Source organism: Equus przewalskii, chromosome 18 (assembly GCF_037783145.1).
Source record: "Equus przewalskii isolate Varuska chromosome 18, EquPr2, whole genome shotgun sequence".
Classification (NCBI taxonomy): domain Eukaryota; kingdom Metazoa; phylum Chordata; class Mammalia; order Perissodactyla; family Equidae; genus Equus; species Equus przewalskii.
The window spans coordinates 26,119,964-26,138,487 of record NC_091848.1 but is presented as its reverse complement, the minus strand read 5'-3'; the positions used below and the strand labels follow the sequence as shown (position 1 = coordinate 26,138,487).

Here is an 18,524-nt window from a genome sequence, read left to right as displayed (position 1 = left end):
GTATATAGTAGTATTTCACTGTGGTTTTAATTTACATTTCCCTAATGACTAATGATGCTGACTATCTTTTCATGTGCTTTTGCCCATTTTTTAATTGAGTTGTTGGCTTTCTTATGGAATTTTGACAGTTCTTTATATATTCTGGGTACAAATCCTTCATCAAATATGTTACGGTAAATATTTTCTTCCTGTCTGTGACTGGTCTTTTCATTCTCTAGCAGTGTCTTGTTTTTTTTTAATTTTATTTATTTATTTATTCATTTTTTCTTTTTCTCCCCAAAACCCCCCGGTACATAGTTTTGTCTTTTCAGTTGTGGGTCCTTCTAGTTGTGCTATGTGGATGCCTCCTCAGCATGGCCTGATGAGGGGTGCCATGTCCACGCCCAGGATTTGAACTGGCGAAACCCTGGGCCACCGAAGCAAAGTGCACAAACTTAACCACTTGGCCACGGGGCCGGCCCCCTCTAATAGTGTCTTTTGAAGAGCAAAATTTCTTAGTTTTAATGAAGCCAAACTCATCACTTTTTTCCTTTATGGATTGAGTTTTCAGTGTTGTATCTTAGAAATTTTTGCATCACTCAAGATCACAAAGATTTTCTCCTATGTTCTTCTAGATGTTTTGTGGTTTTAAGCTCTACATTTAAGTCTATAATCCATTTTGAGTTGATTTTTCTATATGCTAGGAGGTATAGATTAAAGTTCCTTTTTTTTTTTTTTTCGTATGGATATCCTGCTTCCCCAGCACCATTTGTTGAAAAGACTTTCTTCACTGACTGACTTTGGCACTTTTATCAAAAATCAGTTTACCATATCTGTGTGGGTCTACATCTGGACTCTATTTTCTTTCATTGACCTGTGTGTCTATCTTGATGCCAATAACATACTGTCTTGATTACTGTGGCTTTCCTAAGTCTTGAAGTCAGGTAGTGTAAGTCTTTCACCTTTATTGTTTCTCAGAGTGGTTTAGGCTATTCCAGATCTTGGGCACTTCCATGTGAGCTTTAGAATCAGCTTGTCACTTTCTACAAAAAATGTGCTAGGATTTTGAACAGGATTGCATTGAATTTGTGGATCAATTTGGGGGGAACTAACATCTTAACAATATTGGGTCTTCTTATCCTTAAACAGAGTATACTTCTCTATTTATTTAGGTCTTATTTAATTTCTTTTTATATACTATTAGGTTCAATTTGCTAAAATTTTGTTAAGAACTTTTGAATTTATGTTTATGAAGGATATTGGCATGCATGTTCTTTTCTTGTAATGTCTCTTTCTGGTTTTGGCTTTAGAGTAATGCTAGTGTCATAAAATTGGTTGGGTAGGATTCTCTCCTCTTAAATTTTCTGGAAAAAATTTGTATAGAATTCATATTATCTCTTCCTCAAATGTTTGGTAGAATTCTCCAGTGAACACATTCTGCCAGGCATTTTCTCTGTGGTAAGTTCTTTTACTTAATTTCAACTCCTTTTTTACTTAAATTCAACTACTTTAATAAGCTTTCCTGGTTATTTATTCTTCTTAAGTGAGCTTTGATATTTTGTGTCTTTCAAGGAATTTGTCCATTTCATCTAAGTTGTCTAATTTAGTGACACAAGATTGTTAACAATATTCCCTTATTAACTCTTTAATATCTGTTGAATCTATAGTGATGTCACCTTTTTCACTTCTGGTAATGGTAATTTGTGCCTTCACTCATTTTTTTCCTCATTAGTATGACTGGAGATTTGTCAATTTTATTGATCTCAAAGAACCACTTTTGGTTTCACTGATTTTCTTTGTTGATTTTCTGTTTTCTTTATTCCATTTATTTCCTTTCTGATCCTTTTATATTCTTTCTTCTGCTTACTCTTACTTTTATTTGCTCTTTTTCTAGTTTCTTACAGTGGAACCTGAGATCATTGATTTCAGACTTTTTTATTTCTAGTATAGGTGCTCAGTTCTAATTTTGATGTGCTGTGTTTTCATTTTCAATTATTTCAAAATACCTTATGATTTCCTCTTTGACCTTTGAGTTACTTAGAGGTGTATTGTTTAGTTTCCAAATATTTGGGGATTTTCCAGATATCTTTCTATTATTAGTTTCTAATTAATTTCACTGCAGACAGAGAGCATACTTTGTATGATTTTAATCCTTTTAAATTTATTGACATGTGTGTTATGGCCTAGCACGTGGTCTATCTAAGCAAATGTTCCATGAGTACTTGAAAATAATATTTATTCTGCTGTTGTTAGATGAGACGTTCTATAAGTGTCAGTTGGGTCAAGTTGGTTGGTAGTGTTTTTCAAGCCTTTTATATCCTTACTGATTTTCTATCTATTTGACCTATTAATTGTTGGGAAAGAGGTGTTGAAATCTCCAACTGTAATTGTGAATTTGTCTGTTTCTCCTTGCCGTTCTCTCAGTTTTTGCTTCATGCATTTTGAAGCTTTGTTATTTGATGCATAAATATTTAGGATTATTATGTTCTCTTAATGAATCTACCTCTTTATCATTATGAAATGATTCTTTTTATTCCTAGTAATATTCTTGGATTTGAAGTCTACTTTATTATAATTGTATTCATAATTAATATAGCCACTCTAGTTGACTAGTGTTACCATGGTAAATCTTTTTTCATCCTTTTACTTTTAATGTATTTGTGTCTTTATATTTAAACTGACTTTCTTATAGGAAGCATTTAGTAGGATCTTTTTTTTAATCCAATCTAAAAATCTCTGCCTTTTAGTTAAACTTTTAGAACATTTACATTTAATGTGATACTTGATATGGTTAGGTTTAAAACTACCATCCTGCTATTTATTTTCTATTTATCCCATTTGTTCTTTCTTTCCCTTTTCCTCTTTTTCTGCCTTCTTTTAAATTGATTGAATATTTTTAATGATTTCATTTTAGCTCCTTTTTTATCTTATTAGCTTTAACTCTTTGTCATATTATTTTAGTGATTGTTTTAACTCTCACAGTCTACCTTTAAGTAATATTATTCCACTTTGCATATACTATAATAAATTTACAGTACACCTCCATTTCTCGCATCCACGTCTTTGTGCTATTGTTGTCATTTACTTTACTTCTCCGTATGTTATATTATAAAGCACCCAATACATTGTTATTATTTTTCCTTCAATAGTTAATTATCTTTTAAAAAGATTTAACTAATAAGAAAAGTATTCTTAACCCATGCGGTTACCAGTTTTGGTGCTCCTCATTCTTATGTGTAAATCCAGGTTTCCGTATGGTATAATTCTACTAACACAATTTTCTTTACCATTTCTTATAGTGCAGCTCTATACAATTTTGTACATCTAAAAAGTCTTTATTTTGCCTTTTTTTCTAAAGACACTTCACTGAGTAAAAATTTCTAGGTTGATAGTTTTCTTCTTTTAGTACTTGAAAGATGTTGTTCTGCTGGCTTCCAGCTTCCATTGTTTCCAATAAGAAAACTACAGTCATTCTTATGTTTGTTTCTCTGTACGTGTGTCTTTTTTTCTCTGACTTCTTTTACGATTTCCTCTTTATCACTGATTTTTATCAATGTGATTATGATGTTTCTTGGGTAGTTTTACTCATGTTTCTTTTGTTTGGGGTTCACTGAGCATCTTGGATCTGAAGTTCTATAGTTTTTATCAAATATCAACAAATTTGGAAAAATTTTAGCCGTTATTTCTTTAACTTTTTTCTGCTCCTGACTCTCTCTCCTCTTCTTCAGATGATCCAATTACATGTTTATTTGACTACGTCTACTTGAAGTTGTCCCACAGCTCACTGATATGGTACTCTTTTTTTCTTCTTTTAGTTTTTTTAGATAGTTTCTATTGCTATACTTCAAATTCACTAGTCTTTTCTTCTGCAATGACTAATCTATTGTTAATCCCATTCAGTGCATTTTTCATTTAACACATATCTAGACACTTGATGTGGGTATTTTTTTCTGTCTTTCCTGTCCCTGCTTAACATGTTCAGTCTTTCCTCTAACTTATTGAACATATGGAATACAGTTGTAATAACTGTTTTAAAGCTTTTGTCTATCTTATCATCTATGTCATTTCTTGGTGCATTTCAGTTGATTTTTCTACTTATTATTGTTCATATGTTCTTGCTTCTTTGCATGCCTGGAAATTTTTTATTGGATGCAAGATATTGATATTGTTGGATACTTGATATTTTTATAGTCCTATAAATAGTCTTGAGCTTTGTTTTGGGATACAGTTAGGTTACTTGGAAATAGTTTGATCTTTTTAAGTCAAGCTTTTAAAGCTTTGTTAAAGAGGACCAGAGAGGCATTTACTCTGGGCTAATTTTGCTCAGCTACCAAGGCAGAACTCTTCTGAGTGGTCTACCTAATGATTCATGAGTTTTGGGGATTTTCTACCTTGGTTGGTGGAAATAAACACTATTCTTGGTTCCCTGTGCAGAAATTCCAAGGATTGTTATTTCTAATTCTGGTTCTTTCCCCAGCCTCAGGTGGTTTCCTCATGCATGTGTGCTAGTCATTACTCAGCAAAATAATTGAGAGGATCTCTCTGCTGATTACTCAAAGGGACCTTCTGCAGATCTTCAGAGTTCTTTCTATGTGCACGTCCCTCCTCTTCAGCTCTCTGATCTGTGAATTCTAGCCACCTTGGGCTCACCAGATTCCCAGCTCTATCTCTTCAACTCAAAGAAACTACCTGGATCTGCCTGGGTTCGCCCTCTCTGCACCGTGGCCTAGAAACTCTTTCCAGACAGTAGGATGTGGCAATTGTGAGGATAACGTCGTTTGTTTCCCATCTCTTGGGACCACTGTTTTGTGCTGGCCACATTCAATGTCCTGTAAACCATTGTTCCATATCTTTTTGTCCAGCTTTTCAGTTGTTTCAGGTGTGAGGGTAAATCTAGTCCCTATTAATCCAATTTAGTTGACATAGAAGTCATTGCAATAGTGTTTTAATGGATGAATAATCTAAGGATATAACAGTAACTTGGGGTATAATGGTCTACCCTGTATAAAGGACTTCTCGCATTTGTCTTATATATTATTGTGTTTTTCCATAACTTTTCCTCCAGTGATGATTTTAATACTTCTGTTGTTTATGCAACTTCGTTGCAATTTCCCTGTATCACATTATCTTTTTTTTAATCTTATCCTATTGTATTTTCATCTCAACTTGCTCACCCCTAAGACTTTCTGTTTCTGTTTAATAGAGAGTATATCTTTGCAACCTGCTGAGGGTCTTGTCCAGTAGGAAATTCTTTCCAAAGATCTGAGTCCTTTGAGACTTCAGGATGAAGCTTCCTTTCCTTGTTTTGCAGCTCTATTTCATAGGCTTCATCTTGCTCTCTTTATGGGGCCCTTTGTAAAATACAGAGTGTGTCAGTAACCTTTGGTCTCTCACACTGTCCGTCTGGATGATGGTTAATTCCCTTTTCAGACCAGGACCTGACCTGTAGGCTTTCATCCAGCACAGACCTGAGATGGAATGTTTGCTCCCATTGCTTGGAACTTTGGCTCTCTGAATGAAGAGTGTACTAGTACATTGCCTTTCCCAGCAGGCATTACTATCAAGGCTCTCTCTCCCTCTGCCTGTGCCTCCAGCACTTTATTACTTGGTGGTATTACAACACCTAAGTTGGATTTTTCACTGTCAATCATCCTTTTACTTTTTCCTGTGTTTTCTGTGAGTTGCAATCTCTTACTGGATATAGAGTGGCTAGGGGAAGACAGATAGCACTCAAAGTGCCTCAAAAATGCATAATTTACATGGTAAAATATAAGTGCCTGGTTTTCTGGTTGGTAATAACCTTATACTTCTGAATCAGAGAACAAAAGTGTGGAAGGGACAAAGAGTTTTCTTACCTCTGAGAAGGAAAATTTCAGAGGGAAAACTTACCCTATTCCTGTGGCATAATAAGCTACTTCTGCATTTTCTTACTCCAACTGATTTGGCTTGTAGTTAGTCAAAATTCTTCCTAGTTTCCGTAAATTAGTTGATTTTAAAACTCAGTTTTTTTCTTTTGAATATTCATCTTTTTATTTATCTCTAAATGTATTCCAGAAAAAAATTGTGAAAGAGCGCATTGGTAAATGATCAATAGTCTGGGTTTTGGAATCCTAGCCAAAATTACCTCTACAAATTGGGTGTGTTCCAAAAAGTTAGGCTAAATGATGTTTGCCTGTTGGCTATTGATATTACTAAAAATCACTACCATTTTTTTCTGAAAATTCAGAATATAGATGGATTTCTTACAAGGATATAGATTCTAAAGGGGTCAGAATGGAGTCCATTCAGAGAGTATGAACTCCACAAACTGGATTTCTAGGGCCATCGATTTGGTCATATCTATGTAACCAAAGCTTTTGAAGATAATTATATAAAATTCTTGCCTCTACCATGAAAAGGATGGGGAAACATAATATTTACTAAACATTAAATGTCCTTGGATGCTTTCCTTTTGCCTTTGCAGAATCAAAAATCACTGAGAAGCAGGTGCCAGCTAAAGACCAAGTGGCTGCAACCCCTCTGGGAAACCCTGTTGCTCAATCTTCAGGCTCAGAATCCCCCATAGTGTACCTGAAGGATGTTGTATGTTACCTGTCCCTGCTGGAGACGGGGAGACCTCAGGATAAGCTAGAGTGTAAGTACTCGCCCTGTCAAGGGACTTTGACTTTCTCCTACAGGAAGAGCCAGTGTCCTGTCTATCTTTCTAAACATGCTGGAGATTGATCCGGGATCATGGGTATGGGTGCTGCCTCCTTGAGGGAGGTCTACGGCCTGTCACCAGCAGATAGGAGCATCTCCTAGAATCCACCCTGGGACACAGTACCTGTTGTCTAGAGAGTGGGAGATACATCTGAAATCTTGATGTTGAGAACCAGGATTTGAAAGGGAAGGGGTCTCTGCAAGTGGTGAAGACTCCCTTCTCTTGCTGGCAGGACTTCTGCAAAGCCTCCAATCAGAAAGCGGCTGCCTCCTCTTAGTAGATTTTTCAAGGAACAATATTCCACATCTATCTTCCCTCCCCTATTCCATGCCCAAGTGACTCTTTAACAATGAGGAATTTTTTTTCCTTGAGATCGCATCAACCTCTATCTTATTTCCATTTCTTCATCCACTCCCACCCCAAGTTTTTTGGCCTCTAGAGAAAGAAGGCTAGTGAATTAAGGGAGTTGAGCTGGGTTTCATGGTGCTACTAAGTTGGTTTCAAAAACAGATCTTCAGGAGGAGAGTAATAGCTGGTGGCGGGAAGGAAAGCCCACAGTGACTGAAGCGGCCTGCAGTCTTATAAATGAGTCCCTCCAGGGGCGGTCTCGCTGGCCTCTGGGAACCTATGGCAAAGTTTTAAAACAGGAAATGATAGGACCGTGTTAAAAAATATATATATTGTTTTAGCTTCTCTTGGGAACTTAGTAGAGATTAAGGGGAAAATGTACACATTATAGCAAAAGTCAAAAACCCAGCTAATAATTAGACTAGTCAGCAAAACTTAAACATTAGAAAAGAAAAGTCTGGCAAAGGTTAACCCTTGCCAAAAACAAAATGAAACAGTTTGCTCATTAGCTGAGCTTAAAATCTCCCGCATAGGTTTGAGGTGTCAACACTTGCAAGTCTCAAGTGCCAATTTGTTGGCACATGTAGCAGATTTCTGTTTCTTCTAGCTAATGTTAAAAGACATGATAACCAAACAGGTATCTTTTTGGAAATAGTAGCCTGAAATCCCACCTATCACTAATGCAATAATTACAATAATAACACATCACTAACACCTTATATTTGCTAAGCACTTTAAATGCATTATGTCATTTTAACCTTACAATATTCTAGAATGTCAATATGATTATTCTCATTTTACATGTAAGAAAGAACAGAAAGGTTAAATGACTTGCCCAAGGCTGTGCTGCTACATAGAATGCTTACTCACATTTTCTAGTTTTACTCTTCATGCCCAGAAGGACCGAAGAAAGCGCCATGTTAGAGAGTCTCCTCAGCCTGGGGTCCGGGAACAACACTAGTGGGAAGGTCTGTCCTTCTTTACATCGTTCAACCATCTCTGTGGCGAGTCAGCTTCATATACTGAGTGCCTCTGACCATGACATTCTGAGCAGTCACAAAGAGTCAGAAGCCCTTGACCCTAATTTTAAATAACTTGAACTCCAACCAGGAACTCGCCACTGAACAAAACACAAGTTGCGGAGACATTAAAACGTGTAGAAGGAAGCGACAACACAAGGGTAACTTAAGAGGAACACTGTGACCCTGTGGGCATGTGCTGAGAGACTCAGAGTGGTTGCATGGGGGAAGAAAGGGTGGGTCAGGGGAGGCTCCAGAGAGAAGGTGGGCATGATGAAGGGTTTTAAAGGATGAGAGGGAAATGAAAACGTGTTCAGCTCTGCTCCCCATCCTGCTTACTTCTGGGACCACAGACAGGATCTCTACCTTTTAGTTGAAAGAAATGCAGGTTTCCAGGTCCCATAAATGAACATTTAGTCCTTTGCTCAAATTTCTCTCCCAGATCTTCCTGATCCACCATCACCTCCCTGCCGCTGGAAGGCGATAGAGGGTGTTTCTGAATAGCATATGGATTTTAGGAAAAGGATAGAATAGCTTCTGTAATAGTAACTACTTCATAGGATTATTGAGGATTAAGTAACAATGTGCATAGGACAGTTCATTGTCATATTAAATGCCATATGTAAATGTTCATTAATGAAAGAAAATAACATCTTTTGAGTGCTTTCTACATTCCTCATTTAAAAAACAAACCTAGGAGAAAGAAACTATTATAATCTCCATCTTACAGATGAAAAAACTGAGCCTAGAGAAGTTAAATGACTTATTTGACACCCTAAAGGTGGTAGGGAAGAGCCAAGATTTGAATCTACCTAATTCCACACCCTTTCTGTGTGCAATAGAAGCAGTGTCCTGTCTATAATTCTGGTGCCTCTGCTCCGCCACCGGCTGGGCGTTTGCTTTGAGTTGTGTTCCAGTGATCCTGAGAAGTGTGAATGCTCTATGGGGAATCACACTCGTGACCTGATCTCATCAACCACAGAGTTGTTGCTTCAACAGCCCCAGAAGCCAAGTGGCTTGGTTGTCCTCCTTCTTCCCACCCTCTCCGTAAGGAGGTCAGACTGTTCCTTGGAGGGTGGGTGAGTTGGCTGCAACAGCCCTCACCCCAGTGACGGTCAGAGCTGATCTAAAAACTGGCAGCAACAAAGCCTCAGCCCATCCTGGTGCCTGGAGGACACCTCAAGCCTCACCTCTGTGTTTCTTGCAGTTATGTTTCGTCTCTATGACTCGGATGAGAACGGTCTCCTGGACCAAGCGGTAAGCTCTCCAAATATCCTTCCTGGATCTTAGAAAGGCTGGGGGAGAGGGGAGCAGATGGAGGAAGAGTCTGAACTCTCAGTTCCATCTTTATAGGAATAGCAATGTCTCAATATGGACTGCAGAAATGAATAGAACCCCCCACCTTCTACTTCCTGAAAGAGAGTGAACTCCAACTTGCCTTTTATTCCAGAAGTCCAGGATCATAAAATCTCAGAATGGGGAGATGCTTTAGTATCTCTTCTAGTTTAACTTCCCATTGGGTTCAGAAATTCCCCCTGCAATTTCCTGCCAGGTCCCAGGGGCAGAGAGGAGAAGGATGAGGGAGGCAGCAAGACCAGGACAAGAGGACAGGAGGTTAACTGCTGGTGTGCTTCGGCATCACCCTGGCCTTCCTCTCATACCCCAGGACACTAGCTCTCGGAGTCTGGTTCTGTCTACTCTGAGCACATAATCTCATCCCTTTGCACCTGGGAAAGCCTGAGACTCGCCCCCCACCTCGCCTCAGGAATAGGCAAGGATAGGTCAGGGATCATGGAGTGAGAGGAAGAGTGGAAATGGAAGAAGGCAGAGAGAGGAGAAGGCACATAGAGTCAGATAGGCCTTGTCTTCATGACTGGCAAGGTCAGAGATGGGACTCATTAACAGAAAGACTCTGAGGTTGAGGTGCATGGGGCTGATTCAGACCAGAGGGAGGAAGAAAAGAAACAAGTCCACTAGACCAACTAAGACATCCTTATTCCCTCCAACCCCAAAGTGTCTTTATGGGATCCCTACAGCCACATTGCAGTGCTGTGGGTTGGGTCATGCCGGAGAAAAACCAGAGAATCACAGACTCTCAAACATTTGGTCAACACACATTTATTGAGTGTCTACTCTATGTCAGGCACTATTCTAAGCACTGGAGATGCATCAGTGAGCCAACTGACAAAAATCCATGCCCTCACGAAGCTTTCATTCTAGTGCAAACACGCACACTAAAAAGCATAGTAAAATATGTGTTAGATAGAGACGTGTGCAAGAAGAAAAACGAAGGAGAGAAAGGAAGAGTTAGAGGGAGCTGCAGTTTTAGCAAGAAGAGCCAAGGAAGGTATCCCTGAGGAGGGGACATCTGAACAGAGACTTGCAGGAGGTAAGGGAGTAAGTCATGGGGATATCTAGGGGAAGCACCTTCCAGGCAGAGGGAACAGCCAGAGCAAAGGTCCTGAGGGGTGCCTGGAATGTTAGCGGGTTAACTAGGAGCCCAGAGTGACTGGAGTGGAATGAGGAACAGATGAGGTCAGAGTGAGTAAGTAATAAGAGATGAGATCAGAGAAGTAATGGGGGAGGAGGTACTTGCAAAGCATTATCAAGTCTTACAGGTGGTTGAAAGGGTTTATCTTTTATCTGGAGAAATGGAGAACCAATGGAGATTTTGAGCAGAGGAGTGATATGATTGAGTTAGGTTTTAACAGGACCACTCTAGCTGCTATGTTGAGCCCTAGACTACAGGAATGCATGCAGAGATACCAGCTGGGAGGCTATTGAGATAAGAAAGACAAGACATGATGGCAACCTGCCCCGGGGCAGAAGCATTGCAGGTGGTAAGAAGGGTAAAATTCCAGATATATTTGGAAGGTAACATGGTGGACTGAAGCAAGTCTCAAGAGTTATTGATTCAACTTTCCGCCAAGAATCCCTGGCAGTTGGACTCCCAGCCTCTTTATGAATGCACCCAGTAATGGAGAGGTCACCCGCTCCCTTAAAACAGCCACTCCACTGCTGGGGATGACCGTTAGTTAGAGAGGGGCTTCCTTGCCACACAAAAGCATCTATAGTCTGCCAGGGAAATTTTCAACACAAAACCTGATTCTGTTCTCCCTCCCCCTCCCCCAACCCAGTGGTGAGGCCAAAACAGGCCAACCCTCAACTCCTCGCTCCCTGCATCCCTCCGTGGCCTACTTCTGCCCTCGGTAGCTGACCAGGACAGCTGACCAGTGGAATACCGATTCTACACAATAAGCCTTCAAGTATTTGAAGGTACTATCACATCTCCCCTAAAATCCTCCCCAAACTAAAACTTCCTAATTCCTACCCTGTTTCTCATAAGGCAGGCTTAAATATCCACTCTGGTCAAGCTCTGATTTGTCAGTGCCATTCTTGAAACATGGCACAGAACTGAACCCACCCCTCCATGACTCTTTAAGCATCTACATGTGGCCTGCCCACGGTAGACATCAGGGGAACTAGTTCTTCCTGAAATCTTCCCACTCTGCTTCCAGGAAATACCCAACCCATTTCACAGCCCAAAACTGAGTCTAATTCTCGACTCCTGAATCACATTGTTTTATCATTGAATCTTGGACCCAACTAGATTCACAAGCTCTTTTCCATTGGAGCTTCTGCTGAACCCTGTCTCCACCTTTCTGCCCACTTCCTTACCCCTATCTACTGCCTCATCTGAGGCTTTGCAATGGCTTATTTTTTAATTCAAATGAAATACATTTTTTAAAATCCCTGTTGGTTTTTAGCTTGCTTGTTTTGACCCAGCATTCTACATGGTGGAGGTAACACATTTGAACCTTGTCTCATTCACCAACGTGTCTCCCCAAATCAAGCTTAGAATGAGCATCTTAGATGGTGCCCAAGAGATGCAAATGCCTCCTCCTCAGTCCAGGTTGTTTCAGTGGGACTCTTGGTGCACAGATTCATTAGCCTCCAACAATTCTCTGAGGTTTTATATGGAGCCTGGCCTTGGTACCAAACAAAAGACTCACTCATCAAGCAAAAGTACCCTCATGTATTTCCTGCTCACAGAGTCCTGGGCTCAGGGCTGAACAGGATGCAAAGGGAAAGAGGAGATGCCGAAGGAATCTAAGTCATAGTGCCTGAGCTAGGACCAACACAGTGGCCCTACATCCAACTGAAACTGACCCTTGGGGTGTAGATGGAGCGCAGGTTGCTAAAGCTGTGGGAGCGAGGAGTGATAAAGAAGGGAGGAGAGAACTGCCTTCATTTGTAAGTATTTGAGGGAGCTATGATCACAAAGGAGAAAACAGGAGTGCTTTCTATGCTAAGTCAAAGCACAAGATAGGCAAAGGAAGGTGAGTCTGGGTAGGTCCAGGAGGAGGTCGTGTTCAGTGAGCTTTCTGCATACCTCTGGCTTGTCCATGTTTTGTCCTTCTTGTGAGCATCTGCTCTCCAATGAGCTTTGTGGTTGAGGCAGAACTAAAGAGCAGAAGCAAATGGGGCACTCCTCATGGAATGCCAGTTTATTGCACTGGCTGCTTCTCATGCTCTGCCCTGCCCACTTTCCCACAGGGTTTGATTTTGAGTCGTGCTCTTGAAAACGCATCTTCAGTTGGTTTCTCACCTTGATGTTTTCTAGGAGATGGATCGTATTGTTAACCAAATGCTGCACATTGCCCAGTATCTCGAGTGGGATCCTACGGAGCTAAGGCCTGTGAGTTTCCAGAAGCACAGGGCGACTTCCAAGCGAGCTTCCATGATTAGAGGGGACACAATCAGGACTTGGATACAAATGTTTATGGTGCAGGCTCTCCCAGACTCATCTTCTTATAGACAGCTTCTCTGGAGTCCTACACCTTGACCTCTCATTTCTCTGATAGGAAAAATTGTAGACAGCAGGGAAAAGTGCTGACATAGTTCAAATGATAATTCCCAATTCCCCCTAACCTTTTCACCAGAGCTAATTTTCTTTCCCCTGAGGAAGATTCACCCTGAGCTAACTTCCATGCCAATCTTTCTCTATTTTTTAGTATGTGGGCCGCCAGCACAGCACGGCCACTAACAGAGCAGTGTAGGTCCACACCCAGGAACCAAACCAAGGCCACCAAAGCAGAGCGTACTGAACTTAACCACTAGGCCTCCAGGGCTGGCCCCAGAGCTAAAATTTTATAACAGGAGTTCCTAGATCAAAGAATTTAGAGCTATAAAGGATTTTACAGATTTTTCTCAATCACCAGATTATATTAATAGTAATCATTAAATTTGCGGGATCCAATGAGTCAGGCATTATATTAGACATTTAATATACATTTTCTCTAATCCTCACTACAGTGCTGCAGACATAGCAATCTTATTTCCATTTTACAGATGAGCAAAGCAGAGCCCAGAGAGTCAGGGTGGCTTGCCCAACGCCACTGAGTCACGTTGGGGCAGAGCCAGGCCTGGAACACTGGTCTACTCACCCCCATTTGCTCCCTTACTGCTCTACTCACTGTGAACAGAGGGGAAAGGGGTAAACACAAGCCAGATCATGCAGAACAAAAGAGAGTGAAGAGGGCAGAGGGAGGCATTGTAGTCGAGGATCGATGTGGACGATTGTTGCTCTGTGGATTCCGCAGATATTGAAGGAGATGTTGCAAGGGATGGACTACGACCGGGACGGCTTTGTGTCTCTACAGGAATGGGTCCACGGAGGGATGACCACCATCCCATTGCTGGTCCTCCTGGGCATGGACGACTCTGTAAGTAAGCAAACCTGAGTTCAAAGATCTCTTGCCCTTTAGGAACATCGGCCTCCACGTGGAAGTTAATCTCTACACGTGACCTTGGCTTCTGCCCTGGACTTCTCAATGGACACACCATATGCTCTAGACCAGCCCAAAAGTCCTCTCTCTCTACCTAGTAGTGCCAGAAATATGTTCCTTCATTTGACAGACATCTACTAAATTATTACAAAATAAAGATACTGTCCTGAGCACCGTGAGGGGACACAGATACAATATTCACCCGCCAGGAGCTTATACTCAACCAGGCAAAGTGCAAAAAAATCAATTTAAGGAAGAATTCCCTCTTTTCCACAAATTAAGTTAAAAAATACTGACAGAGTCAGGGAAGGAAGGAAGGGGAAGAAAAAATGCTGATCTGTTGTAGGGTGGAAGGCTTTAACGATAGTATCTTATTTAACAATCAAAACAACCAGGTAAGGTAGATATTTTTTTCCCCAGTTTGTACAGATGGAAAACTGAGATTCTGAGCCTGAGGAGCAAAAGGAAGAGCCAGAATTTATTTGTACTTGACTCTAAAGATTCTGCACTTTCTAACATCCCACATTTAGGAGTGAGACCAACGGGAAGAAACCCTGGAGGGTGTTTGCCTGGCCCTGAAGAATACATGGGATTTTGATATCCCATTCTTGAGATAAAGATCAAGTGGAAGGACCTAGGAGGATATTTGATCTGGCTCTCAAGGATGGGTATCGTTTGGGTGATAGAAGATGGTAGAAGAGAGACCTGGAGAATAGCTTGATCAAAGACCTAAATGAAAGAAAGTTCAGATGGTATTAGAGAAACCCCCCAGTTTGATCATAGCAGGGGGCACATGTAGAGGCTTAATGGAAATCAGTGGTTATATATGCCCGCATCTGACCTAGTCTGCTTATTTACCAAATGAAGTAACTTCCATACATGAGGTAGGGATAATTGGAACTAGAAGTACAAATGGTCACATAAGCATTTACCGGGACAGTCACACAGGTTGTGTGACAACACCTCTTGGAGATCACTGAAATGTCAAAGAGAGGAATAGAACAGGAAGTTCAGCTGGGTTAGCCTGTAACTGACTGTTGTTGCCTGTAATGTCTCCACCTGACAGTTCTGCGATTCAGGACTAAAGCTGAACCTTCATTTCCAACACTCAAGAACTAAGAATCCTGCAGTCATCTCCTAGCATGCCCAGTTCTTTCCAAGTGCTAAGTAGAAATCAAGGAACCAGGATCTACATAATTCCCTTCTTATTCCTTAGAACCCTAGAAAGTTAGAACTGGAAAAGACCTTGGTGACCCCTGGTCTACCCCTTCATTTTACCAACCGAGGGCCAGAGAGGTAAAAGGACTTGTCCACAGACACCTACTTAGTACCAGAGGCCATCTTTCATCTTCAGGAACAGCAGACCCCTTGTTCAATGATCCCTTACCGAGAACCTACTGTGTGCAAGAACCCACCTGTGCTAGAACCTGGGGGCACTCAGATAAGTAAGATATACTTTCTGCTGTCAATACTCAAGATTATACTCAAATCAAAGTACAAGTTCTGCTTGGGTGATGTTCCAACATACATGTTTTTTCTCTGAAACATGGGAATAGAGATGAGACATTTTAATCACAAGGAACCAATTCCAATTTCCTGTTTCCTATTTTGGACTTGCTGAGTCCAAAGTGCCACTAACTCTTTGCATGGAGGGGATCCTCTGTTTTATGGATGGAGGAGGGAGAGAGAGACTGTTTCTTCAACATTCCCTCCATTTTCTCCCCACAATGCCAAATCAACTTTGTAAAAAACCATACTTTTACATCAGGAAAGTGGGATACAAAAAGCAAATGTGGGTTTAGTTTTTATTAGTCAAAAGTTTTATGCATTTATTTTTAAACATGCACTAAATCATAAGTTTTAACATTTAATATTTGGGGTTCTAGAGAAAGTATTCTTCAATTCTTAAAAGTCACACTGCTTGTTTGGGTTTTTCAAAACCCGCATATGGCCACTGAAAAGTCTGGGGATCTCTGAATGGGATATATGAGAAACAATCTGTCTCCCAGCGAGATCGCAGCAGCAGCATAAACCCTGGCGTTGCCTGAGGAAGGTTACTCCCACAGCCTGCAGCCTCTAGAGTGCAGACATGAAACAGCCACATGATGGTGCTATACTCCAAGTGGAAATGTTCCTTTAGCCCAAGCCAGAGTTGTTTTGCTTCTCAACTCTGTATCTCTGAAAATAGTATCTGAGAAAGGGAGAGTCTGCTAACTGATTTAGCTAATGAAGGTATTTTCAGATAAAATGACAGTCCTTTGGGCTGCATGAAGAAGCAGCTGGGTCTGCTGAAGAGTGCTGTAATTTCCCCTCTGTCCATGGAGGAAAACCCTGGTTTGTGGAGGTAAAGGAGGAGGATGGAAGAAACATGGGCTCTCAGGCCAGCAAGAGCCCCCAGTTTGACTACTGGCTCAGTCGCTTATTATTTCTGTGGTCTTGGGCTACTTATATAAACTCTCTGACCTCTGTTTCTTCATTTTTAGAATAGATATAAATCTACCTCCTTATACAGAAGAAAACACTCTACTTATTTTTGTGTCCTTTACTGTCTACCACAGAGTAGGAACTTAACAAATGTTTTCATTTACAATGTGTCAGGCACTGGATTAGGAGCTTTACTTCTGTTATTTCATTTAATTCTTACAAAAATCCCTTGAGGTGGAGGTTCGGCAAAAGAATGAATGAATCAGTCTTTTAGTGAACCATTTAATCAATTAGTGAACCTATTTACTATAGTTGAAGCCATTAGATAAAAAGGCTTTCATTCCATAAAAGTGAGGTCTTGGAAGAAGCAAGGTTTTGAGGTGGCGAGAAGAAAAGAGCTTATCCTGGCCCCAGGAGGAGACCAGCATGTGGAAAAGCTTATGGCCTCCCCTGGAGACCCTGCAGAAGAGTCAGGCGCAGGAATGGGTCTGGCTGCCGTGATTAGCCCAAACCAGAGAGGCCCAGAAGTAGGAACTGGGTTTGAATCCAGCACGTTGGACTCTAGGTACCTGACTGGCAATCATCACCACCTTACTACAGTACTTTACTACCCTTAAGACCAGCCCGAGTGTCACTCTTTTGATGGAGCCTATGAGAAAGTTTCAGGGACATCACCCGTGGAGGGACTGTGCTCCCAGGGGCTGGCAGGTGGGAGCTTTGGTGTCCAGGGAAAGTGTGTGATTATATGAGGCTTGGCCCATCTAGTGGAGAAGTTGAATTCACTTCTGAGCCAAGTCAGGAGGAAATGGCTTAACCTTCCCTCTGTCTCTTTACTATTTTATCAGTATACAGACAGTTGATGAGAGGAGCACATTGTTCTTCCTAAGCTATTTTTTCCTGATTATAAAACTAGTAAATGCTCACTGTAGAAAATTTGGAAAAACAGAAGAAAGGAGAAATTCAAGAATAAAATAACTCTGTAGTACTGCTAGCTATAGCTAACCTCTGTTAACAGTTTAGTGACATTTCTTCCATCAAAGGTCTTATTATACAAAACTGAGATCACAATGTGTCATCAAATTTGCATTCTACTTTTTTCACTTAGCTTTGTGTCATAAGCACATTTCCATGCCATTAGATAATCTTATAAATATATTTTTGGTGGCCACTTAACATTAAATCATATGGATGTGCCACAACTAACCTTTTGGTAATTTTGAGACCTTTAGATATTTCGTTTTTCATTATTTTAAGTAATGCTGTGTTAAACATCTGACAGAGCACAAAAATACTCATTTGTCTTTCAAAAATTCTTTAGGATAGAATCTAAGAAAGGAAATGTATAACTCAACATTGTCAACATTTAAAGGATCTTTAGATAAATAGATTAGATAGAGAGAGAGAGACAGATGGTAGATGATAGACAGACAGATGATAGATGGTAGATAGGTAGATGATTAGATAGATAGAAAGATAGATGATAGATACATAGATGATAGATGTGTAGATAGACAGACAGTAGATAGAGCTTAGATAGATAAACAGTAGATGATAGATGGTAGTCGGATAGATAAATGGTAGATGGTAGACAGATAGATAGATGATAGAGGGTAGACAGGAAGGTAGGTAGGTAGATAGATAGGTAGATAGACAGGCAGACAGACAGATAGAAAGTTTGCACTGATTTACACTTCCACTAGCCGTGTAGGAAAGGGCTTATTTTATCCCCAACGCACATGTTCCTACTCAGGTATTCCTAATTTTTAATATATGCTAATTTTAGAAAACGCATATACACACAAAGGACTTTGTTTCAATTTGAGTTTCTTTTGAAAGAGTCCTTAAAACAGTTAAATAAGTAAATATCTTGTCTTCCAAATATGAGAAGAAAATTGTTTTAGAGAAAAGAAAACCCTAAGCATGGGGCTGCCTGCTCAGCGTCTCCCTCCTCTGCCATCCCTGCAGGGCTCCAAGGGGGATGGGAGGCACGCCTGGACCATGAAACACTTCAAGAAACCCACCTACTGCAACTTCTGCCACATCATGCTGATGGGCGTTCGGAAGCAAGGCCTGTGCTGCATTTGTAAGTAAACTTCCTTCAAACCTTTTCCCCAGGCGCTGTCTTGCTCTGCACACGGTTGAGCCATTCCAAGGAAAGTCTAGGTATTTCTGCTTACTAGCTTAAAGGACCACCCATATTGTTCCAACAGCAGGGAATAAAGCAAGACTTTCATATGCTATTTTTGTTCTACCCAAGTCAAATGA

General features: G+C 40.6%; 1 protein-coding gene across 7 annotated transcripts in view; it reads left to right on the top strand.

Moving 5' to 3' along the window:
* DGKG (diacylglycerol kinase gamma) overlaps positions 1–18,524 on the top strand; it is a 236,133-nt gene that overhangs the window by 94,706 nt on the left and 122,903 nt on the right. For all 7 annotated transcript variants that reach the window (XM_070582487.1, XM_070582490.1, XM_070582486.1 and 4 more), the window contains 5 exons: positions 6,443–6,613; positions 9,254–9,303; positions 12,671–12,745; positions 13,650–13,772; positions 18,225–18,342. In XM_070582487.1, coding sequence (XP_070438588.1) covers positions 6,443–6,613; positions 9,254–9,303; positions 12,671–12,745; positions 13,650–13,772; positions 18,225–18,342 — 537 coding nt within the window. The remainder of the gene's footprint in view (positions 1–6,442; positions 6,614–9,253; positions 9,304–12,670; positions 12,746–13,649; positions 13,773–18,224; positions 18,343–18,524) is intronic.